The sequence below is a fragment of the Pristis pectinata genome, chromosome 10 (assembly GCF_009764475.1).
Source record: "Pristis pectinata isolate sPriPec2 chromosome 10, sPriPec2.1.pri, whole genome shotgun sequence".
Taxonomy (NCBI): domain Eukaryota; kingdom Metazoa; phylum Chordata; class Chondrichthyes; order Rhinopristiformes; family Pristidae; genus Pristis; species Pristis pectinata.
In genome coordinates this window covers 97,452,302-97,477,446 of record NC_067414.1, presented here as the reverse complement: position 1 = coordinate 97,477,446, position 25,145 = coordinate 97,452,302, and the positions used below count along the sequence as shown (strand labels likewise).

Genomic DNA, 25,145 nt, shown 5'->3' with positions numbered 1-25,145 from the left:
AAATCAACTAGCTAATTAACTGAAAAAGTAAGGCACCTCTGGATTGGAAGGATTGCCTCTCAAGAAAAAGGAAACATCCCTACAGGCACTAAAATGAGGTGTCCAGCAGAATAGCTGGTACCTAAAGAGCAGGTGGTGAATGGAAAGAGCATCGGAGGCTCAGCATATGGCTAATAGCCATGACCTGTGGATTTGTCAGCACTGTAAAAGCCATCTACAGCTCTAAGGCCCGACCTCAGTGAAAGCCAGGAAAGGGGCTGAACTCATCAGGACCGGAGAGCCAGTCAATGCCCAGCAGAAGGAACATTTCAAAGACCTCCTTAACTGTGACTTTGTCCTTGATGCGACTGCCATTTACCCCATCCAATAGCAATCTAATCAGCATATCTCGTGCTCTCAGATGTCATATCCCAATTCAAAAACAAGGCATCAGGAGCAGATAGCATCTCTGCTGAAATCCTCAGGCAACACTCTTAACAGGATTTGGTGAACAATGTATCATACAAAATATGTAGCAGACAAGGAACTACAAATACATTTAACATATCCCAGAAGAAGAAAAACAAACAGTGCCAATTAACAGATGGGATGATTTACCCACAATGCAATTTGGTAATTCTCTCAGCTGCATGTCTCACACAGTGCAGGCCTGTGCCTTAATGAAAGATAAATTTTAGCTGTCTCAGTTGACGTTAACACTGGCTTCCACACCCTGGCCTCCCCACAACCTTGCTCAGTCTATAGCCTGTGATTAGAACTGGAATCTGTAATTATGGGGCTTCCACATTAAAACTGCCATCTTGGACATAGCACTTGGCCAGATAGCATCTCTAAAACTCCAGCAAGAACGTACACATTAAGGACAGGAGGTTAATAAAGGAATTGTTAAAAAAAACAGAAAGTTAACATGCTACGCAGCATTAAAACCTACAACAGGGGACTGTCATCAAATCAGGATTAAAATGATTACACTCACTCTTAGAACACAATTTAGAGTTTTTTTTGTTCTGTTTAACAACTTACTCCGAGGAAGGTCCACCTGATGTGCATTGGCAACTCTTTGCCAATGAGCAAAACGTTGCTCTTGTTGTTCATGGTCTTCTTCCACGGGCTCAGGGGTGGCCTCGGCAACATCATCCAGTGGCACATCTTCCAGTGCAATTAGTTCCTCCAGTGTGATGCGGGACATAGTTCTCCTGGCAAGTACAGGGCAGTGATGGATTGTTAAACATTGGCAAACAGTTTGTGTTCTCTGGCAGATATTAACCTGTGGGTTCAGCTCATCCTGTGAACGTTAACAAAACATTTAGACTAAATGCTCAGAAGGGGAATAAATTTCTGATGCAGCCATCGTCCTAAAATATTAACTGTTACCTCTCTGCAGATACTAACCAATTTGGTCAGTATTTATAAATTTTATGTTTTTATTCAAATTGATCTGATCTGCTTATCCATCACCATCTCATGCCTAGTTTTCTCCTTTACAAACACACACACACCTGCTCCAACAGAGTTTTTATTCCCTTGCTAGTTTGCTCTCATATCCTATTTTACCTTTCTTTATCAATACCTTGTTCCTCAGTTGCTGAATTCTGAAATGTTCACTATCCTCAAGCTTACTGCTTTTTCTGCCATCTTTGCACATCTTCTCCTTAAAGTTAACACAATCTTTAATTTGTCCTGGAATGCCTGGTTGGACCACTTTGCCCGAGGACAAGACAGACTGATGAAAAAGGCAGACACAATATAACACAAAGAACTGTGGAAAAAAAAATGCATTTTGGCAAGAAGAATGGGAGTTGATAATACCTAAATGGAACAATTTTACTTGGGGATCGAGTTGGGAGAGACCTGCAAGTACAGTAAAACTCAATAATCCACTATCCAACTATCCAGCATCTGGCTCGCCAGGTTATACTTCCTGTGCTCCCTTTCCACTCACCGGGGCCCTGGTTCTGCGCACTCCCTCCCAACTTGTTGGCTTCATTGGAATTTATTTTTATACATTTATTTTTGTAACATCTAAAAAAAAGTGAATTAAAAATGTGTTGGGGTATTGATAACAATAACATCCAATAGTTGGAATGTCTGCCACCACCAAAGTCCACAGTGTGCTGGATTGGAGTCATAGAGTTATACCGCACAGAAACATGTTGACCAAGTTGTCTACCTGAGCTAGTCCCATTTGTCTGCATTTGGCCCATATTCCTCTAAATCCTTCCTCTCCATCTACCTGTCTAAATGTCTCTTAATGTAATTGTGCCTGCTTCTACCATCTCCTCTGGTAGCTCATTCAGTATACCTACCACCCTCAGGTCCCCTTCAAATTTTCCTCTCAGCTTAATCTATGCCCTCTACTTTTAGATTCCCCTACTCTGGGGCAAAGACTGTGATCTTATCTTTGCCCCTCATGACTTTATATACTTCTATAAGGTCACCTCTCGGCTTCCTATGCTCCAGGGAAAACAGTCCAGCCCACCCAGTCTCTCCTTATAACTCAAGCCCTCCAGTCCCACTAACATCCCTGTGATTCTTTTCTTTACCATTTCCAGCTTAATGACATACTTCCTATAGCTATGAACTCCAAGTGCACTCTCATCAACATATTCTACAATTGTAACATGACGTCTCAACTTTTGTAATCAATGCCCTAAGTGATGAAAGCAAGCATGTCAAATGTCTTCTTCACCACCCTGTCTACCTGTGTCATCACTTTCAGGGAACTATGAACTTATACCCCTAGGTCTCTGTGTTCTACAATACCTTCTAAGTGTCCTACCGTTTATTGTGTAAGTCCTGCCCTGGTTTAACTTACCAAAATGCATTACCTCACACTTGTCTGAGTTAAATTCCATCTGCCATTCCTTGGCCCACTTTCCTGGTTATCAGAGATTTACTACATATGTAGACAAAACATGAAGAAGGATGTTAAAAAAAACTGCAAGGGATACGTGGCTCTATTAATATTGATATGAAGTTCATTTAAAAGTCCTGTTGTTTCCTTGTAACATGTTGTGATATGAAGCTTGGTCAATATTATGTGTGAAGATCATGAAACTGCCTTTACAGAACAGATACCTGACCTTTAACGTCACATTAATTTAAGATATTAAGGGTGGTAGAGGGAGAAACACTCATCAGATTAACCTGTATTTGAATGTGTGCTTAAAAAGTAGTGAGCCATAGGGCTATGGACTATGGACCTGGTGCTGGAAGGTGGGATTAGGCTAGGAAGCTCTTTGACGTGTACAACTGGGCTGAATGACTCACTTCTTTCTCTTAAATTTTTTTTAAACAGAAGTGCAAAAGCAAAGAAGTCGCAGAATGCCATCTTGTATCTTGGCAACAAACAATCAGCTGGAGGAACAGTGGGTCGAGCAGCATCTGTGAGGAGAGAAGAATTGTCAGCATTTCAGGTTGAAATTCTTCTACCCCTGCAAATGCTGCTCAACCCATTGAGTTCTTCCAGCAGATTGCTTGTCACTCCAAATTCCAGCATCTTGTGTTTCCCTGTATTTCTGTAAGATTTTCAACAAGGCAAAACATTACAAAGTTTACAAATGAATATTATCAAAAACTTGGCATCAAGGTACAAGAGGTATCAGAGTAAAAGCTTGATTAATGAGATAGGCTTTACAGAGCATCACAATAGGGAAAAAGTAGTACGAGGTTCATAGAGGGAACACCTGAGTAATTAAAAACAGAACAGAATGGAGGAATCTGGGAGCATCACCAGGCTGGAGGATATTTAAAGAAAGGGAATAGCAAATTTGTGGAAGGATTTGAAAAATCTGGACATTGTGGAAACCAAGCATGATAGGAGATGGGTAAGCTAGGCTAGGTAAGAGTTAGGACTTGGGCAGGAGAATTTTCAATAATTTCAGATTTGGGGAGGGTGACAATGCAGAGGCCAGCCCAGAGTTGTTAACAATGGAAGAATTGAGACAGGCATAGACTGTAGAGATTACAATATGAAAGGAGGGAATGCAATCTTACCAACCATACAAACTGTGGTGTAAAAATCATGTTAGACTCAAAAATGGCAGGTTGCAAACGGTCTGGAACAACACCAAGCATTGCCAAGAAGAGATTTGGAGTCAAACACTAAGGAATGAAGTTTGTGTCTAGGAACAAAAAATTGGGAAGATTTAAGCCATTATTTTAGTTGAAGAAGCATTATACTCATCTATTGCTGGATATACAAGCAGGCTGATGATTTAGAGATGGTGGTGTGTCAGGAGAGGTATTTATTGATGAAGATCTGGGTTTTGTAAGTGGACAGACAGAAGCTAATTATATTTTCAGATGATTTTGCCAAGAGGTAACATACAGATAAAAGATAGGAGTGAACAAGAATAAATTTATGGAGGACATAAGAGGGAGCTGGGACTGGGACTGGGAAGAGAAGCCACCATTAGTAACTTTCTGTGCAACTTGATGGAGAATGAAACCAGGAGAGTACAGTCACATACACCTGGACAACTGTGGAAAGGAGGAGTGTTCAACTGTGTCAGAGCTACAGATGCCAAGAACAATTTGATTGTTTTGGAAGACAGTGCAGACTGTTAGCATAACAGTGATGTTGAGTGGGTTATCTCTTGGATCATAGAGTTGTGGACGAGGACATTTACATGGATTAACGTTGGAATATTGGCTAGGAAAGCTCTTAAATTGTCAAATCGAGAGATGAGAAATGCCTTGGATGAGGTTTACAACAGAAGAGCAACAGGAATGTCAGAATGAAGTAATGTTACATTGATTAAAGTAGGCAATCTGGTCATAGAGCAGATAGCGGTTTGTCTCAGGGTCAACCCAATACTGACAGTCCCTGGGTTATAAACATCCAGTTTTTGGACACCCCTACATGTGAACAAGCTCCCATAATATCATTAAATTCAGAAGTCCAATGTACGTACATATATTCTTTCCAACAAACAGAACTAGTTTCCTCTTTCTCTCCATTAGTAATTGTTCTTTCTTATCAGTTTTATATGCTTTTGATGCCATTCATTACAATACAGTAGAGGTATGAGTGATATTGAGTGATATTGTGTGATTTTTGTGTGTTTTCTGACCTGGACAAAATCGACTAATGGACATTTGTGAAAACAGAAAACCGTTTGTTACCTGGGGATGGTGTTTGATTCACTGTGCATGAATCAGCTCTTTTCTCCATTCTTTTCTCCAGATGGTCACCTCTGGCTCAGTTGGTAGCATTTTTGCCTTGGAGCTAAAAGCTAGTGCATTCACACAGACAGTCGTGGATTTCATTTGTCAAGCATATGCAAGACAGGGAATAAATAGGATATTTGAATCCACGTGGAGGAGATGGATATCAGGAGAGAAAGTAGGCAAGGCAGGATTGTTGGTAATGGGGATGTGGATTTAACATAATTGGAAAAAGATCTACACGCTAGTCGAGGATTCATTATGTAGTGAATTGATGTGATCAGGGGCTTTGACAACAAAGGTTCTGAGAAAAAGATAGGTGTCTGTTACAAATAAAATTGCTCCTTCAAGGGCCAAGCACAGTAATTAAGGAGCTCTTTCTCTGCTGTATCATTCTCAGAAATTATTCCCTACGGTTCAGAAAAATCCAGGAGGCTCTTGCTTGCTTCTATCACATTCCTGGACAGCATATAAAAACCTGAAACTACCCAACCCAATTTATACTCATAATTTTATGTCATCATAAACATTGCTTTTTTAATATCCTTTATTTTTCCTTCACTGGTAAGCGTCAACAATATTCTTTCCTCAATACATAATGTCCACATTCTTCTAATGGAATTCTTTTCCTGCAGTTAAATGTACTCAGTTATGACAATTGGTTATACAGGATTTAGTTACTCTAACCATCCATTGTCCTGCACTAGGAGCTGGCCTCTTCACTCTTGTTCCACAATATCTTACATGAAACATATATTACTTTCTAATTTTATAACTTATCTATATCATCATAAAACATAATGAACAACTCTAATATTTATAGCAGGTTAAAATTTGTCACTATTGCCACTTGTAATAAGCCTCTTGATGACATTTTCCTGACGTTGGCAGGCTGTAGTGATCAGTATGCAACAGTAAAATCAGGAACTGATCAATAAGTGGCTTCTGATAAAAAAATAAGAGCACTCTAAAGCTAATTCTGGGTGATTACTGACTTTTCCTGGACAGGATTATTAAGGGATTGGACAAGATAGAGACAGGAAATATGTTCCAGATGTTGGGGAAGTCCAGGACCAGGGGGCATGATTTAAGAATAAGGGCTAGGCCATTTAGGACAGAGGTGAGGAAAAATTTCTTCTCCCAGAGGGTTGTGAATTTGTGGAATGCACTGCCTCAGAGGGCAGTGGAGGCCAATTCTCTGGGCACTTTCAAGAAGGAGCTAGATAGGTTTCTTATAGATAGGGGAATCAAGGGATATGGGGACAAGGCAGGAACAGGATATTGATTGTTGAGGATCAGCCATGATCTCAAAATGGCGGTGCAGACTCGAAGGGCCGAATGGTCTACTTCTGCTCCTATTGTCTATTATTGTCATGTCTCTATTTAATTTCACCTGACAGTGCAGCCAGTTTCCCACCTTGGATCCCAGTTAGGCCCATTCACACAACACACGTGATTCCTGACTTGCACAGGAAATCAAGAGGCTGCAGAGGGTACTAGATATACTGGTCCATCATGGTCACAGCCCTCCCCACAATTGACAGCATCTGCAGGAAGCACTGGCTCAAGAAAGTGGCATCTATCATCAAGGATCTTCACCATCCAGGTTATGTCCTCTTCTCACTGCTACCATCAGGCAGGAGGTACAGAAGCCTGAAGACTCACACCACCAGGTTCAGGAACAGCTACTTTCCAACAACATCAGGTTCCTGAACCGACCTGCAGAACCCTAATCCTACCTCAGCAACAGAACACTGGGGACTAACTAACTATGGACTTGTCTCTGATTGTGTTTAATTTGCATGTCTTGTTTTGACGTCTTTTTTTTATTCTCTGTCCTGTATAATTTATGTGTTGTGTGTTCTCTGAACCTGTGAGGCTACTGCAAGCAGGTTTTCATTGCACCTGTACCTCACCGTATTTGTGAACACGACAATAAATTCGACTTGACTTGGCTTTCACCATGCTAAAGGTGCTTTATAAATTGCCAACGATCATTATGCTGTCTGGTAGTGGAGCATAACTATTTGTCTTGGATGGTCAGATTCTCTGATTTAAATTACATGCCTAGTGACCCGTGTCTATGCAATGCTGTTCAAATATTCACTGGTTGTGTTCGGAAATTCATTCCCTAAGCACTTAGTGCTTCTTACCTGCCTTGGACGCTGATTTGACTCATGAGCTGCGATTCCAAAAGAACTCACCGACACAGGGCGAGAGGGGGCGGGGCGGAGCGGAGACGGAGAGAGCAGCGAACTTCCGGGTAGGCGGTTCCCGCGTTCCCTGGCGTGACGGAATTTCCGGCCTTCTCTTCCTCTTTGTCTGGTGCGGTGGAGCGCTGGGCGCCATTTTAAGCTTGACTTTCAGCGAGTGAGGTGCGCGCTCAGCTCGTCGTTAACATGTCGGATGAGGGGAAATTATTCGTCGGCGGCCTTAGCCTCAACACAGACGAGCAGGCCCTGGAAGAACAGTTCTCCAAGTACGGGCAGATCACTGAGGTGCGAGTCATTAAGGATCGGGAGACCTTCACGTCGCGTGGTTTCGGTTTCATCACTTTCGACAACCCGGAGGACGCCAAGGACGCGCTGCAGGCCATGAACGGCAAGTCCATCGACGGCCGCCAGATCCGGGTGGGCCACGCCGAGAAGAAGACGGGCGGCGGTCGCGGTTACGGCGGAGGCCGGGGCGGCGGTGGTTACGGTAACCGGAGGAGAGGCGGCAGTTACTGGGAGAATGAGAGGAGCGCCTATGGGGGCGGAGGCCGGTACGACCAGAGCGAGCGCGACAGCTACTCGGGTGGGTACCGGAGCCAGGGCAATTACAACAGCTACGGAGGTCGCCCTTACCGAGACTATGACTGATGGCCTGGAGGAACTGTCGGTGCCGGATTCCCATCCGCCCGCCGCTGAGAGGGCGGCCCTGGAACCGCAGAAAGCCGCCGTGAATGAATGTGATTTGCCTGTTATGTTAAAATGCTAGAAACCCAGTTTGACCATTGTCATGATTAATTTTGTTACCTGTTGTTTGTTCTGGGGTCTTCCTTAAGTTGAGCTTTCGACTTTGAACCTCGCTTACCATGTGGCTTTCTGTGATAATTTTTAAATCCGACCCACGGAGCCTCTGTGTCATTGGGACAGTGTGTTGGCGATTAAATTGCCCGAGTCTCCTTCCGTGAGCTCCTTTTGGAATTTGTCGAAATCGTTTTGCTTTCTGGTGAACTCTTTCCACAATTCCATGCGGCGCAAAGAACGAAATCGGGCGGAAAACTATTTAACTCCCTCTTCCTGGCCATTTTATGATTACTATCCTTAAGATGACTTGGTCTCGGAATACGGATCGCTCGAGTTACTTTTGATCGATCGACCGATTTTCTTGACTTAATTATCTCGTAATGAGGATTGAACGCTTTTTAAAATCAAAATCTTAAACCATCCCGCATTATAATCTTTTCATGCATTTAATTATCTTCACTTGGACCAGTAACATGGAACCCGTAGAAACCATTCATTTGAGCGGGAAACCTTGTTTGTATGTTGCCAACAGTATACCCGAGTGCTGAGTCACTTGTCACTAAAACATAATGAGAAAATCGACTACAGAGCAGCTCTTCTGTCATGCAGCTTGTCACAGGCCTCTTGGAAAGCAAACTGATCGTGGTCTTTTATTTTGAAACTCATTTATTGAAAACTGTATACATTTAAATTCATTTATCATTGTTGTACTTTCATCGACCAGTATGGTCCTTTTGGACGCCAAATTGCCACTTGGGAGACCAATCTTTGCCAGTGGATGTATCTCAATAAAATAGCTTCAGGAATTCTAGTGACTTGTCTTTGTTACAAACCATTCAAATTCACACTGAGGAGGTATATCTGAAGATTATCCTTTTCTTGCTAAACATGTCTCATCCTGATAACTTGATTCTTGTTACTGCTGAAGATTTGAAGGTGGTCCTCCAGAATTTACCAAATCTTAAGGTAACTAGAGTATTGGATATTTAGTTTGGAGTGAACTTGTATATCTTTGGCCATGTTTATCAAAAAGGCTGTGCAGACAAAATGTTGCATTCATTATTCATCTTGTGAATGATTTTTTTTTACCTTTTGCAGTTTATTTGTTCTTTGTAATATTACAGAAACATTTATTTTTTCTTTACAGATACTGTTTGTAGGGTGGCTTCCAATAATTCATTCAAGCAGCTGTTTGTGTGAGCATATTGGCAAATTATTTTGCAGTGCCTATTTCAGCCAACCTCGTGTTGGTTACTACCTTGGAAATAGCTGTAGGTGGGATTGGGTGTGACTTTTGGCAACTAACAATCTGCCACCCTCATTTTATTCTCAATTCCTCAGAGGCTTTATTTCCTTGATCCATCACCACTGTGATGTATGATCTTCTGGAATGGTTCATTATACATCATTTCGTCACCTTTTCTTTAACTTAGTGATTAGTTGTACTGAATGTGAAATCTTGTAGATAGGATTGTTATAAAAACCTTTGTTTGGAATTATTGAGCTAATAATGATAGTGGTCCCCACCAGAAAGTCTTTTCTTAAAAGAAAAATTGTCTATTGCTTGATCTTCTCTGTGGAACTGTTCCATTGTTTGGGGGGGGGGGGGGGGGGGGGGGGAAGAGAATATTTGAGCAAACCAGTATTGTGGGTAGTTTAAATATGGGTAAACTGGCACCCAAAACAATGTTCACGTATCTTAGAGTCCCATAGTAAAAGTGGAATTTGGCAGTGTGGGCTATGGAGAAGGCTAGAAGGGGAACCAACAAGGGGATGTAGACTCATGAAGTGATTTGGCAAGGACTGGCTAGAAAAGAACATTGAAATTTTTGAAGACAACTGAAAAGTGCTGAATTTTAGTGGGCTTTCTGTGTGAATGTCCTTGTACAATTCATGTCACAGTTTGAGAAGTCGGGAGTATGAATTTGGATGTAAATTTCTGATGTGCAAAAATATTAGGGTGGTACAAGTGGAGGATTTCAATTACTTTGATACCTACTGGGATACAATAAGTGTGAAATGTGTATAGAGCACTTTAATTGCACTCATGGGAATTTCTAGCAAGCCAAATAAAAAGGGAAATATTTGCCATATTTTAGGAAGTGAAGCAGGGCAGATGGAAAGACCATTAGTGGGAGGTTATTTCTGTGGTGGCTATCATGTGTAAATTTTTAAATTGTGGTACAGTCACTTACTAGACTGTGCCTTCAAAAGTTGACTGGGATTAGTTACTTGATAGTAAATTGGTCTAAGCAATAGGGAAGGGCCCTTTGAGGAAACTGAAGTGGTTCAGGGTGAATGTTTTTGCAGAAAGGACTGCCAGGTCCAGAGCTCCTGGATGATAAAATGCGGTGTATCAGCCTCTGCACTGAAAGAAAAGCTCGTGACCAAATAAATCAAAAATGGTGACTTTGAAGATGTTGATGGTGGAGATTTTGGTGACATGGAATGCTAGGAGTAGGTTACATTCCATTGTTTGAGGGAGCTGCCATCTAGCAGTTCTGTGGGACAAACGTTAATTGACACTCATGCAAAAACTGGTTTAAAAAAATTGTGCACTCTATAGTTAGAAGGAAGGACATGAGCAATCCATCAGATACTAATGTGACTTTCATATCCTTTGCCCTTGTCTGGTTGCACTGTAACAGTAACATTTACTGTTACATTAACTGACTCAGTTACATCACTGAACTGATCTTTCTGCCTCAGACTGGACTGTTGAATTTCTTTGAAATGTATCCATAATACTTCAAGATTACTTTTAGTTTGTTACAATACAGTATTGAATTTGGACTGAAATTGTTAAAGTATTTCAGTGCAAGCTACATTGATCGGGGAGGCTAATGTTTGTGGTTGTTTCTGGTGCCTTCCTTGTTTAACCATATGTTAGAATTATCTTTATTTTACATTTGCATTGATAATGGTAAACTGCTTAACTGCTCACTAGGTAGCAATTAGATGTTCTCATGACTCTATTTTCCTTATTAGAGACCAACTCCTAATCTGTTTCCATTTGCCAATTATAATTATGCACCTAATCCAGTTTCTGTAAAATAGTCTCTTAACTATTGTTAAGGGGGGGGTCTATTATTTCCAAAGCTGAAGCTGTTTTTAATTTAAATAAAACATCTCTCATTGTTTTGCAAGCTTCCAATCTGGTTGACCTCTGTGCACAAAAGTCTGGATAAGCCTGCATGATCTCCATAAATTAAAAACTGAAAAAACCTCGGGTGACCCTTGTACTTTTTTTTTGTTTGCCCGATCAGTGCTCTCCTGCTATCACTGTGATTCCCAAAAATTGCATTACCTTTTTGCCTTGCAAGTAATCTTTTGTTTATTTTTAATTCCTGTTTTGTTAGGTACTATAATAACTCCCATCAACATTCTGCTATTAATTATAAGAGGTTTATAGGACTGACAAAGGGTCTTTGACCTGAAATGTTAACTTGGTTTCTGTTTTCACAGATGCTGCCTGACCTTACGGATGTTTCCACTTAATTCAGATTGCAGTTTTTAAAAATTTCCATGTTTCTCAATAGGTTCATTAAAAGTCATCTTCAATCACTTCATAAAGCAACTGCAGTTACTTCAAATCTGAAGTAAAAACAAACATTGCTGGAAATAATCAGCAGTCAGGCAGCAGCTGGGCAAGAGTAAGTGAACAATTTACACCATTACTTATCAGAATTGAAGATTGAGAAAACAATTGTTTCAAGTTGCAGAGAAGGGGCCTGTCTGTGACAGGCTTGAAACCAACAGACTTGATGCCATACATGTTGCTGGTGGTGAAGACATGTTGCTGGTGGTGAAGACTTGTTAATAAAGTGTAAATAGAGGGAGATGAATGCAAACAGGATGTGGGGTGGGGAAGAGAGAATACAGGAATTGAGGTATCGAAAATAGGAAATAAGAGTGATGGAAAATCGAATCTGTCAAGACAGTATCACTGTGAAAGAAAAATGGAGTTCACCTCTAGGTTAGTGGCCTTGGATCAGTACTGGCCAATAGGAATCCATAGATCCTTCAGGTGCACTATTAAGTGTCATCCCTGCATCGACAGGTATTTGTACAATTGAATGCATGGTCAATCTGCTGTGGCTGTCATACTTGTGTGCACAGTTGTATATTTGGCTATTCCAGGTTAAGTTCCCATCTACCTCCTCCCATGGTGGAAATGCATTTACTCTAGTCTTATTACTTTCAAGCTTGGGCCAGTCAGAATCATTGGATTCTGAGACTCTATACCCAGGATTCTTTCTCTACCTTTCGTATTCCTTGCTGCGTAGCTCTTCTGAGCCACGTATCCCAGTTTTCTGCATTTACCGTGCTCTCTGCTATGCCTGTTGAATTGCTTGCCTGTTCTTGGTGTTTCCTTGGAGAACCTTCTAACTTGGCCTCTTCACATTGCTGCTGTCTGCCCTGGGGCTGTTTCTGAGATGGTTCTGGAATTCTGCAATTTCATCTTCAGTACTTTTCCTTTTTCCCCCAAACCCTTTCTATCCCATTCCTGTTCCACTGGTCTTATTTATTCTCCCAAGATCTGATCACTTGAGCTTCTGTCATGCCAGCATCTTCCAAATCAGATCCTGGCTTGGCTGTATTGGCAATACATTCTGAGAGGGCTGTCAATCAGCAGAGGCATCCCATCTCCTGACAATTCTGATTGGAATAGTTTGTGACCTAAAATAGATTACCTCCATTCTCACAAACTTCATTGTGGGTTACTTTGTATTGTCCCATATTTTTGAGTCAGGCATAGTTGGTAGCCCAGCCAGAACAGCCCCATTCGAGATAAAAAGCAGGCAAAAAAAAAACTAGGTCAAGCAGCAGCAGTGGAGGCAAAGGGATGGTCAATATTTCAGGTTGACACCTGCATCAGGACAAAAGAGGCACCCTTCTTTCATGGATTCATCTGAATCTGCATCACAGCCAATGTTTCTACATGACAACAGGATGTGATGCTAGGTCAATTTTTGAGTGAAAGCCACAAACCTCGTAATAGTTGCCTGACCTTTTCAATGTTGAGCTAATTTGGAGTTAAATGTTCTTCCTACAAACCTAGCTACAGTGTGGAGGAACACAAGAACCTTCAAAGCTATGTCCACAAGTCCTTAAATGGTAGCAGGCAAGGTCAATTTCGTGGTTTAAAAAGCCATATAACCACTCACCTTTATTAGCCTAAGCATGGAATATGAAGCACTTTATAACTCGACAGCATAAGATTACAATTTGAGCATGAATTCTAGTCACCAGATAATGGGAAAGATAGAATTACAGTGGAGAAGGGAGACAGGAGATTTTTGTCAGGACTGGAAAACTGCAGTCATGACTAAAGTTTTAATAGGCTAGTTTTTTTCTTTGCAACAGGATATTGTGTGATGGGGGTTAGTGTTGGGGAGGCTTGTCAATGGGATGTAATTGAAGGTATGAAGAAATGGGTTCCGTTTCATAACAATGGGGGGGGGGGGGGCAGGAAATGGGGAGGTATGGATTTAAAACTAACTGATAGCATTAGAGAGACAAGAGGAAAGTGCATTCCCCTGATAGTGACACTTGTCAAATTGGTGGAGGAGTTGAGAACCAGGCATAGAGTGGTGAAAGAACCAGAAGTGACTTGGGTAAAAATCTTGAACAGTAAATAGTTAGTGTCTGCAATGCACTGTCAGGAGTAGTAATGGAAGACGATAAAACCTTGTTCAAAGGGGAACTGATTATATGTATAAAAGGAAAGAATTTGCAGGCCCAAGGGGAGAGGGACTGACTGGACTCCAATGTAGAGACAGTACAGTCTTGATGGACCAGTTTTTTTTTTGCAATGACCCAATAACTGCCTTGAAAGCCAGTATTTGACTAGTTTGAGCAATCAGTGGGAACAAAGAGCATAACAGTGAAGGAAAGAAGGCTGATGGATATGCTTTTCTAGGACTGACAGCCTATTACAAGTGGTGCCGTTTCAAAGAATGGAGAGTAGTGTGAAAATAATATGGTTGTCACGAGAGATGTTTTAATGGGTAACCAAAACAGATAATGGAAGTGAATTTCTAAAATATACTTATTCCAGTATAAAACATTAATTTGGGCACAACACAAACTAGAGAATAAATAATCTGAGTATGTCATGTAGTGCAGAAATGTACTCTTCAGACCACAGTGTCCATGCTGACATTTTTACACATCTCTAATGATATTTGCCCACAAGGTCTGTAACCTCTGCCTTGCCTATTTAAGTACATGTGCCTTGCCTATTTAAGTACCTGTCTAAATGTCTTGTTTGCAGTGATTATGTCTGACTCCTCTGACACAGAGTTCAAGATATCAACCACTAAGAAAAAATTTCCCCTCATCCCCTTTCCCTTGCACCTTCAACCTATGCTGCCTTGTTTTTTGATACCCTTACCATAGGGGGGGATAAAGATTCTGATTGTCTGCCTCAGAACTTTATACCTCTGTCAGGTCACCAACAGCCTGCATTGCTCCAGATACCAAGCCTTGCCTATCCAATCTCTCTCCGCAACTGAAGTCATCCAATCTTGGCACGTCCAGGTGAATATGCACTGTCTCCAGTGCAATTACATCCTTACTAAAGTGTGGTGACCAGAACTGCACACAGCACTCGTAAGTACAGTCTAACTCAGTGTTTTCTAAAGTTGCAACATAACATCCCAATTTTTATATTCTATTCCCTGACCTATGGAGGCAAGCATACTATATGCCTTCACCTTGTTTATCACATTGCTACTTTCAGAGAAATATGGTCTGTTCACCAACATTCCTTAGTGCCCCACCATTTACTGTTCATCTCGTACCTCTATTTGACTTCCTACATGTATCACTTCACACTTGATGGGATTCAATTCCATCTGCCAATGCTCCATCCAACTTTCCATCTAATCTGTATCCTGCTGTAGCCTTGGACAACCATCCTCGCTATCCACAACACCACCAAGTTTGTCATCAGCGAACTTGCCAATCATACCAGCTACATTTGCATCCAAGTCATTAATATATATCACAGGCAACAAGGGTCCCAGCACTGATCTCTGCAGTACACCAGACTTTCAATTAGAAAAATATCCTTTCACCTCTACCCTCTGCCTCCTATCACCAAGTCAACTTTTGGATCCAGTTAGCCAGCTTCCCTTGGATCCCATCTGCTTTAACTTTCTAAATGAGCCTACTATATGGGACCTTGACAAATGCCTTGTTGAAGTGGCCTGACCTTCAGTCTTTTTAGTTACTACTTCAAAAACAAAAGCCAATTGGTGATGCAGGATTTTCCCTGCACAAGGCAGTGTTGACTATCCATGATCCGTGCCTTTCCAAATGTACACGTTATCTAATACATCCTTAATACTGATCTGCTTCAGGTTATCCATGTACTCCTCCTTGAACTAGCCAACTTCTATGTCCTTGGTGAATATAGATGAGAAGTATTCATTTAGGACCTTGCCCACATGGCCTGGCGCCACACTTGGATTATTTCTTTGGTCCCTAAGGGGGATCCACTCTTGACTTGGCTACTATTTTTCTCCTGACATATTCATGGTATGTCTTAGGACTCTCAATGTCTTAGGGTGGGGGAACAGCTTGCAAGTCGAGACGATGGTCCTCAGTTCATTAGCTTTTGAGGAGAAGGGAGTCTCAAAACAAGCCAGGTCTTGAAGAGTTAAGAGTGAGTTAACTGGTATAGTCTGGGTAGAACTATTAATGGCTAAACTCAGACAGGTTTGAAGTTTCAAGCCAATATACATCTGAGGAAGAAGTTTTGAGTGCAGTTTACCAATGGATCAGTCAAGGATCACAAAACTGAAAGAAAAGTCTTCCACAAATGTAGGGATAAGTGGCATAGCAGCAGAATGGGAAAGTTATACAAAGTAAGAGTACAAAGAACAATTACTTTTTTTAAAAAGTAAAAGAATAAAGGATGGCAAAGCTAACAGCATTTTGTAGAAACGTTAGGAACAATTTTGGGATTGGGTCCATTAAAGATTGGAATGGAAGACTAAGGTGGCAAAAAAGTAATTGGAAGAAGTGTTCAATGAGTCCTTCATTTGTTTTCACAGTGAAAGAAGATGATAAATTACAGCAATATAAGAAATAGAATTCAACCCCAGGTGATTTCAATCCAGGAGTGCTACAAGAAATCGGTGAGCAAATGACTGTGTTAGATATAGTCATCCCAATTGCTGTTTCAGAAATTGTACCTTTTCAATGTGTGTTATGTCAGGAAGAAGAGAAATGTTCAATATTTTGACTATTGATACACCAGTGAAGCTTTTTACCAGCAGGTGGCTTAGCAACCAGATTTATGATAATTGGCACAAATTAAATGAAGTTCTTGGATATGAGAACTCCTGTGCCTATAATTTAATATCCTCAAATGGCTAAAACTGTTGCAGTCTATGTACTGAATTTATCTCCACAGTGCTATGAGGAAATATAGTGATGTAGGCATGCAATTACTTTTAAGTGAGAATGGTGTGTGACTTGGGTATAAGCTGCAGCCAGTGGTGTTCCCAAGAAGATACGACCTTTATCCTTATGGATGGTGAGTTTGGAAGGTGCTCTTGAGGAAGCTTTGTATAATTACCACAGGGCATCTTGCAGATCGTGCACATTGAAGCTACGGTGCATTACTGATAGATGATGTGAATTTTTGAGTACTGTTATGAATCCATCCATTGTCTTAAGTGAGTGAAGTTCAGTTTCTGGTTAATGGTGCCACATTCCCACCTCTCCACCCTCTCCCTAGGCTGATGGTGTTAGGACACCTGTTGACTGTTAGTAGGCAATTAGATTGACCTTTAACAAGAATGGCTATTGTCTGGCTCTTGGGTGGATTAAGGATAATTTGCTCTTGGGTGTCCTTTGCCTGAATGTTGTTCTAGTCTTGCTTCATGCTACCACCTACTGCTTCATTAACTGAGGGGTTGTGAATGGAACTTAACACTGGAGCCCTTAGTAAACATCTGATTTCTGACCTCATGATTGAAGAAAATTGATAAACATCTAAAGGTGTCATGCCTTATGACAATCCTGAAGTTACGTGACTATCGGCTAGAATTTTGAAACATTGGAATTGATTTATTGTCATGTGGACTTAGATACAGTGAAAAGCTTTTGTTTGCGTGCCATCCAGACAAATCATACCATGTAACACACAAAGGAGCTGGAGCTCAGCAAGTTAGGAAGCATCTATGGAGGGAAATGGACAGTCAATGTTTCAGGTAGAGACCCTTCATCCCACTTCCTGAAGTCAATAACCAGCTCCTTTGTTTTGCTGACATTGAGGGGAAAATCCAGAGAGGCAAATTCAAATCCCACTGTGACCAATGGGGAATTTAAGTTCAGTTACGTTTGGATTTTTTTTCAAACTACTCCATGTAACAAAATAACCTGTTTTGTTTCATTATCAAGACTAAGGAGGGGAAATCTGCCATTTTTGCAAGATCTGTTATGTGGCTTCAGACCAACTAAGTGGTTGAAGTTTCACTGCCTCAGTTAATAAGCATTTAGAGATCACCAGTGAGGACTGATATGCTGCATCCTGTAAGCTGATCAAAAAGTATTTCTGTGGCCATTAAAATGGTGACAAGAGTCTGGAGCTGGAACCTGGAGCAAAAAACAAACTGCTGGAGAAATTCAGCACATCAGACAGCTTCTGAGAAGGTGAATGGGTGTAGGATCTTGACCCACAACATCAGCTATTCCTTTACCTCCACAGCTGCTGTCTGACCTGGCGAGTTCCTGTAGCAGCGTTGTTTTTTTTTCCACTCTGTGGCTATTAACTTGGATTTAAGATGACTGGCATGCATCAGCCACAATTGCCCTCCTGTCCCTTGATTACAGCAGTGGCTTCATGATTTCAATTTCATTGTGGCTTGATATTTGGACCATAAATTGCAAAAGAAACAAGTGCTGGAAGAACTCAGTCAAGCAGCATCTGTGGAAAGAGTGACCCTCATGAGTAACATAATGCCTTGATGTTAAGAGCAATCACTCTGACCTGTAATTTGGCTCCTTTGACTTTGTCCTAGGCAGTTATTCAGGATGAGAACTACTAGCTTCCGCTTGAGTTTTGAGAGTTCTTGGGTGACAGATTATTATGGGGTTTTACAGACACTATGACAAATGAAGGGGGAGCCCAGCTGGTGTTGGTAGTTTAAGGTGGGGTGTCTAATGACTCATGGTCTTAATTCTCAGTGGCCATCCCAAATGTTGTTCTTCCCCTTTAAGCTGTTGTAGGTGCAGGGCTTCAAATTGGTGCAGATGTGGCATTTTTTGACAAGGAGCCCTCAGAATATCCTTTAATTTCGTTCTTTCTGCCTGGTAATCATTTGAGAGATTTCCCTTAACGGTGTCTAATTTTGTGTCTGGTATTTGACATGTGAACTGACCAGAAGAGCAGACAATGTAATTAAAGTCAAAGTTGAGTTTGTGATAAGCACAAGTACATGTATGCACAGGTGCAATGAAAAAAGCTTACTTCCAGCAGGATCACAGACACAGCTTTCACAAAAATATAAACTACACTTTTTTGCAATTTAAAACAAAATGCAGGGAAAACCTCAGCAAAGCAGGCATCATCTCTAGAAAGAGACAGTTGGTGTTTTGGGTCTGCAAGTAATTGTTCAATTTGAGGGAAGGTCATAGAACTATACAGCACATTAATAGGCCCTTCAGTCCAACTCATCCATGCTGACCAGTTGTGTAACTCCCATTTGGCGCATATCCCTCTGAACCTTAGTGGGGGAGGGGTGTAGAACAAAGTAAGTGTCTGATGGGATGAGCTGAAATGGCTTAAAGGGGACAATTATCAGCGCACAAAACAACTAGGCTGTTCAGAGTTAAGAACATAGATTACAGCACAGTACAGGCCCTTCAGCCCACAATGTTGTGCCGAACTTTTATCCTGCTCCAAGATCTAGCTAACCCTTCGCTCCCACATAGCCCTCCATTTTTCTATCATTCATGTGTCTATCTAAGAGTCTTAAACATCCCTAATGTATCTGCCCCCACAACCTCTGCCGGTAGTGCATTCCACGCACCCACCACTGGAAAAAGCTTACCCCTGACATCCCCCTTATCTTCCTCTAATCACCTTAAAATTGTGTCCCCTCGTGTGAGCCACTGTTGCTCTGGGGAAAAAAGTCCACTTGATCTATGCCTCTTATCTTGTACACCTCCATCAAGTCACCTCTCATCCTCCTCCTCCTCCTCCTCTCCAAAGAGAAGAGCCCTAGCTCGCTCAACCTATTATCATAAGACATGCTCTTCAATCCAGGCAGCATCCTGGTAAATCTCCTCTGCACCCTCTAAAGCTTCCACATCCTATCCGAGTCTTAGATATTGAGGCAACCAGAACTGAATATTCCAAGTGTGGTCTGACCAGAGTTTTATAGAGCTGCAACATTACCGCTTGGCTCTTGAACTCAGTACCCTGACTAATGAAGGCCAATACACCATATGCCTTAACAACCCTATCGATCTGCGCAGCAACCTTGAGGGATCTATGGACGTGGACCCCAAGATCCCTCTGTTCCTCCACACTGCTAAGAGTCCTGCCATTAACCTTGTATCCTGCCTTCAAATTCGATCTTCCAAAGTGTATCACTTCACACTTATCCAGGTTGAACTCCATCTGCCACTTCTCAGCCCAGCTCTGCATTTTATCAATACCCTGTTGTAATCTACAGCAACATTCTATACTATCTACACCACCCACCCACCTTTGTATCATTAGCAAACTTACTAATCCACCCTTCCGCATGATCATCCAAGTAATTTATAAAGATTACAGAGCAGGGGTCCCAGAACAGATCCCTGCGGAACACCACTGGTCACCGACCTCCAGGCAGAATACGCTCCATCTACCACTGCCCTATCTTCTGAACGAGCCAATTCTGAATCCACACAACCAAGTTTCTCTGGATCCCATGCCTCCTGACTTTCTGAATGAGCCTTCCATGAGGAATCTTATCAAATGCCTTACAAAAATCCATGTACACCACATCCACTGCTCTACTTCCAATGTAGTTTGAATTCTGAGGATGTGACAATCAGGCTCGTGAGGCCTGCCCCTCAAAGCCATGCTGACTGTCCCTAATCAGCCTATGCTTCTCCAAATGCCCATAAATCCTGTCTCTAAGAATCTTCTCCAGTAATTTGCCCACCACTGAAGTAAGACTCACTGGTCTGTAGTTCCCAGGGTTATCCCTACTCCCTTGAACAAAGGAACAACATTTGCCACCCTCCAATCATCTGGCACTACTCCTGTGTCCAGTGAGGACACAAAGATCATTGCAAGAGGTGCAGCAATCTCCTCTCACCTCCCGTAATAACCTTGGATATATCCTGTCTGGCCCCAGTGACTTATCTATCCTAATGTTTTTCAAAAGTTCCAGCACATCCTCTTTTCTCACATCAACATGCCCTAGTATATCAGCCTGTCGTACGTCATCCTCACAATAATCAGTATTTCTCTCTGAATACTGAAGCAAAGTATTCATTAAGGACCTCCCCTACCTCTGCTGACTCCAGGCACATTTCCTCTTTTATCCCTGATCGGTCCTACCCTCACTCGCATCATTCCCCTATTCTTCACATGTGTAGAATGCCTTGGTTTTCCATGATCCTACTTGCCAAGGACTTCTTATGCCCCCTTCTAGCTCTCCCAAGTCCATTTTTAAGCTCCCTTCTGGCTACCTTGCAACTCTCGAGAGCATTCTGATCCATGCTTTCTAAAGCTCAGGTAAGCTTTCTTCCTCTTGACAAGATTCTACATATCTCGTCAAACACAGTTCGTTCACTCTACCATCCTTTCCCTGCCTCAATAGGACAAACCTATCCAGAACCCCGTGCAAGTACTCCCTAAACAACCTCATTTCCACTGTGCACTTCCCCAAGAACATGTTCCCAATTTACGCTCCCAAGTTCATGCCTAATAGTATCATAATTCCCCCTCCCTAGTTAAATACTGTCCCATATCATCTGCTCCTGTCCCTCTCCAAGGCTATGGAGTTATGGTCACTAACTCCAAAATGCTCTCCCACAGTGAGATCTGAAACCTGATCAGGCTCATTACCTAGTACCAGGTCCAATATGACCTCTCTTCTAGTTGGCCTGTCCACATACTATGTCTGGAATCCTTCTTGGACATACCTAACAAACACCGCTCCATCTATCCCCTTTACACTAAGGAGGAGCCAATCAATATTAGGAAGTTGAAATCACCCATGACAACAACCCTGTTAGTTTTGCACCTCCCCAAAATCTGCCTTCTGATCTTCTCAGCATCTCTGCTGCTATTGAGAATACTCCCAATGGAGTGATTGCTCCCTTCCTGTTTCTGACTTCCATGCACACTGATTCAGTGGACAATCCCTCCAGGACATCCTCCTTTTCTCGAGCTGTGACACTGTCCCTGATCAGCAAAGTCACTCCCCCATCTTTTACCTCCGTCCCAGTCTCTTTTGAAACATCTTTTGAGCCCGGTGGGTATATGTGCATGGCTTTTTGAAAGTGACAGGGGCAGTTTGAGAAAGTGGTTAACGAATCATCTAAACCCCAGAATGTCCAGCAGCCATTCCTGCCCTTGTGACAGCTAAGTCTCTATTGGCTACTGCATCATAGTTCCACGAACTTACCTATGCTCTATGTTCATCACCTTTGTTCCTGATACTTCTCGCATTAAAGTAGACACACTTCAGCCCATCCAACTGACTGCAATTTTGCCCTTCCAAATGCCTGTCCTTCCTCAGTCTTTCTGCACTCTGTATCTACTTGCATGCTAAATGAACCAACCTCTGACCTGTCACTCTGGTTCCCATCCCTCTGTCAAACTGGTTTAAACACTCCCCAACAGCTCTAGCAAACCTGCCCACAACAATATGGGTCCCTCTCCAGTTCAGGTGTAACCATCCGTTTTGTACAGGTCGTACCTTCCCTAGAAGATATCCTAATGATCAACAAATCTGAAACCCTGCCCCGTGCACCAATTCCTCAGTCACACATTCATCTGCCAAGTCATCCTGTTCTTACTCTCACTGGCACATGGCACAGGCAGCAATCCAGAGATTACTACCCTTGAGGTCTTGCTTTTCAGCTTCCTGCCTAACTCCTATATTCCCTCTTCAGGATATCATCTCTTTTCCTCCCTATGTCATTGGTACCAATATGTACCACGACCTCTGGCTTTTCACCCACCCCCTTCAGAATGCTGTGGACCTGATCTGAGACATCCCTGACACCTGGGAGACAACATACCATTTTGGAGTCTCTTTCACGTCCAAAGAATCTCCTGTCTGCCCCCCTTACTATGGAATTCCCTTACACTATTGCCCTCCTCTTCTCCCCCACTTTCCTTCTGCACCACATGACCTGGCTCAGTGCCAGAGACCTGGTCCCTGTGGCTTTCCCCTTGTAGGTCGTTCTTCCTCACCACCCCCCAAGCATTATCTAAAACGGTATACCTGTTGTTGAGGGGAACAGCCATAGGGGTACTCTGCACTACCTGCCTATTCTCCATCTTTCTCCTGACAGTCACCCAGCTACCTGCCACCCGTAGCTTCGGAGAGACTGCCTCCCTGTAGCTCTATCTATGTACTCTTTGTTCTCCCGTAGGAGCTGAAGGTTATCCAGCTGCAGCTCCTTACAGACAGTGTTAGGGAATTAGAGCTGCAGCTGGATGCACCTTGTGCATTTGTAGTTATCAGGGAGACTGGATGTCTCCCAGAACGCTCTCATCTCACAAGCTGAACACACCACTGACCCTCAAGCCATTCTCACTACTCTGGCCTGGCACTAAAGGACACATCAAAGCAAAGAAAGGAAGGAACTTACCAGAGACTTAGCTTCACCTCTTCTCCCTGAAGCCTCTTGAGCCAAAGCCACAGTTCCCCACTCGAACACTGGCCACTTACATAATGGCTGCTTCCCTTATACCTGCCTTCCCTTTATTTGTTGTTGTTAATAAGCCAATCAACTGGCAAGAATGCAAATATGCCTCGTTTAGACTCTTGCAAGGCACAGGCACAGAGACTCTCCTCTTTTCTCACCAGTTGTTAATGGTAAGGCAGCGCGACTTGCCTGGCAAGCTCCGTGGGATAAGGGAAGAAAAGAATGGAAAATGAGCATAGAACAGCACAGCACAGGAACAGGCTCTTTGGCCCACAATGTCTGCCAAATTAAACTAAATCTCTTCTGCCAGCACATGATCCATTTCCTTCCAGTCCCTGTGTCTAATAGTCTCTTAAACGCCACTATTATAGCTGCTTGCACCACTTCCTCTGGCAGCCTGTTCCAGGCACCTACCACTCTGTGTCAAACAAAACCTGACATGTACATCTCCTTTAAACTTTCCCTCTGCCTTAAATATGGTCTCCAGTATTCGACATTTCTGGAATGCTGGAAAAACTAAACAGGTCAGACAGTGTGTATGGAAAGGGACAGTTAATGTTTCAGATGAAAAATTATTAGGACTTCATTAACTTCTGTATTATTTCCAAACTTACTAGTGTAAATGCTAGTGACACATAGCTGATTTTTTTTTAAGCATGATGTCCCACACTCGAGTCCCAGTAACATTATTCCAATCTGACAACAAATCTTTCAGTTAACCAAATATTTGCCAATTGAATATTCCTTTCTTGCTTTGGTAATGAAAATATTTTACAATTTGTTCCTTGTTCTTTCCTGATTCAGCAGCAAGAGGTATTTGCAAACAGGAGGCACTATACTGTACATATGTTAAATGTTACAGAAACTACTTTTAGTGTTATATAAAGGATAAAATACAGAAGGGAAGAAGATTACTTAAAATACAGAAGGAAGCAAAATAATACTTATCAACCAATCAACGAACTGATCTATATAATGCCGGAGGGAACCTTGGGTGTCTGACAGCCTTTCACAGTCTTCTGTCTGTGTCTTAGCACCAGTCTTGACCCAGCCTAAGGAAAGGTCCTGATTTGCACCAAGAAGGTGCCTCCTTTTTATACCCCTCAAAAACTTAACGTAACTTTTACCCCAGTACTTTCCATTCCTTAGTGATACCAGCCTGTACCACCTTATCACTTGTGACCTTCAGCCTAAACACATAACTTAGAAACAGAGACAACAGGTCTGTAACGGGGGAAAAAAAACATTCTTCCCTGGTATCTAATGTAAGGAGTACTTACGGTACTCCCATAAGTTCTCAATGTTCCCACAATCCGAGCTGACACCATTTTGTCGTACAACCACATTTTGTGTTACACACTACTGCATGTACTAAGGAGGAATCTGAAGTTCGTTTTGGCTAATTTAACTCTTTCCTTATAGCTTTTCAGCACCAGATAAACTGTTTCAATTCCCTCAATGAAGTTCAATATTCCATTGCTATAAATCTATTTACCTCCTTTGTCACACAATGAATCTTTTCATGAACCTATGTTTTGTTCTACCTATCTGCTATGATTTTGTCCTTATTAAAGGTTCCAAAAGTTTCATCATGAATATAAACTTAGATTTGTGGCTTCTATACAATTGTTGTTTGCATCTGCAATTTTCCATTCCTCTGCCAATGTGCATTCAAAGCATTTTCTACTGTTTTGATCTCCTTTTTATTTCTAGGGCATGCAATTTGGAATTGAGTATTTTGTGCCTTTTTCTTCCCCTTTTAGTTGCTTTTATAGTCCTGTTCAAGATAGCAAAACTACCTTGGTATTTTTGGTACATTTTGCATTGATACGTACAGGTTCTTTAAATCTACTTTCACCTCTGAACATATGCAGTTCCTTCAAATGCCAAATTTAAGCTTCCTCTTACACTTGGGCTTCTTGAGGGTGTAATGTATTTCTCTCTGGCAATCAGTATTTCTATTAGATTAAGCATTGTTATGAGAAAATGTTAGATTAAACATAGAAGTTTTAAATGAAGTTAAAGCCAGTTTTTTCATGCTGAAATGTGATTTTGCAGAAGTTGACT

General features: G+C 41.9%; 2 protein-coding genes across 6 annotated transcripts in view; one reads left to right on the top strand and one right to left on the bottom strand.

Moving 5' to 3' along the window:
- soul4 (heme-binding protein soul4) overlaps nt 1-25,145 on the bottom strand; it is a 49,975-nt gene that overhangs the window by 22,934 nt on the left and 1,896 nt on the right. For 2 of the 5 annotated variants that reach the window (XM_052024145.1, XM_052024143.1), the window contains exon 2: nt 1,024-1,196. In XM_052024145.1, coding sequence (XP_051880105.1) covers nt 1,024-1,196 — 173 coding nt within the window. Of the gene's footprint in view, nt 1-1,023; nt 1,197-2,815; nt 2,897-7,322; nt 7,366-25,145 lie in introns of those variants that run through there. The other 3 variants (XM_052024146.1, XM_052024148.1, XM_052024144.1) reach the window with 3 other exon arrangements.
- LOC127574796 (cold-inducible RNA-binding protein B-like) lies at nt 7,569-8,991 on the top strand. Its single transcript, XM_052024150.1, has one exon. It carries the CDS (start codon nt 7,569-7,571, stop codon nt 8,028-8,030), a length of 462 nt encoding a protein of 153 aa, XP_051880110.1. The 3' UTR covers nt 8,031-8,991.

What these genes read in the sequence shown, in the direction of transcription:
- LOC127574796 (XM_052024150.1), top strand. Translation starts at nt 7,569, where the DNA reads ATGTCGGATGAGGGGAAATTATTCGTCGGCGGCCTTAGCCTCAACACA.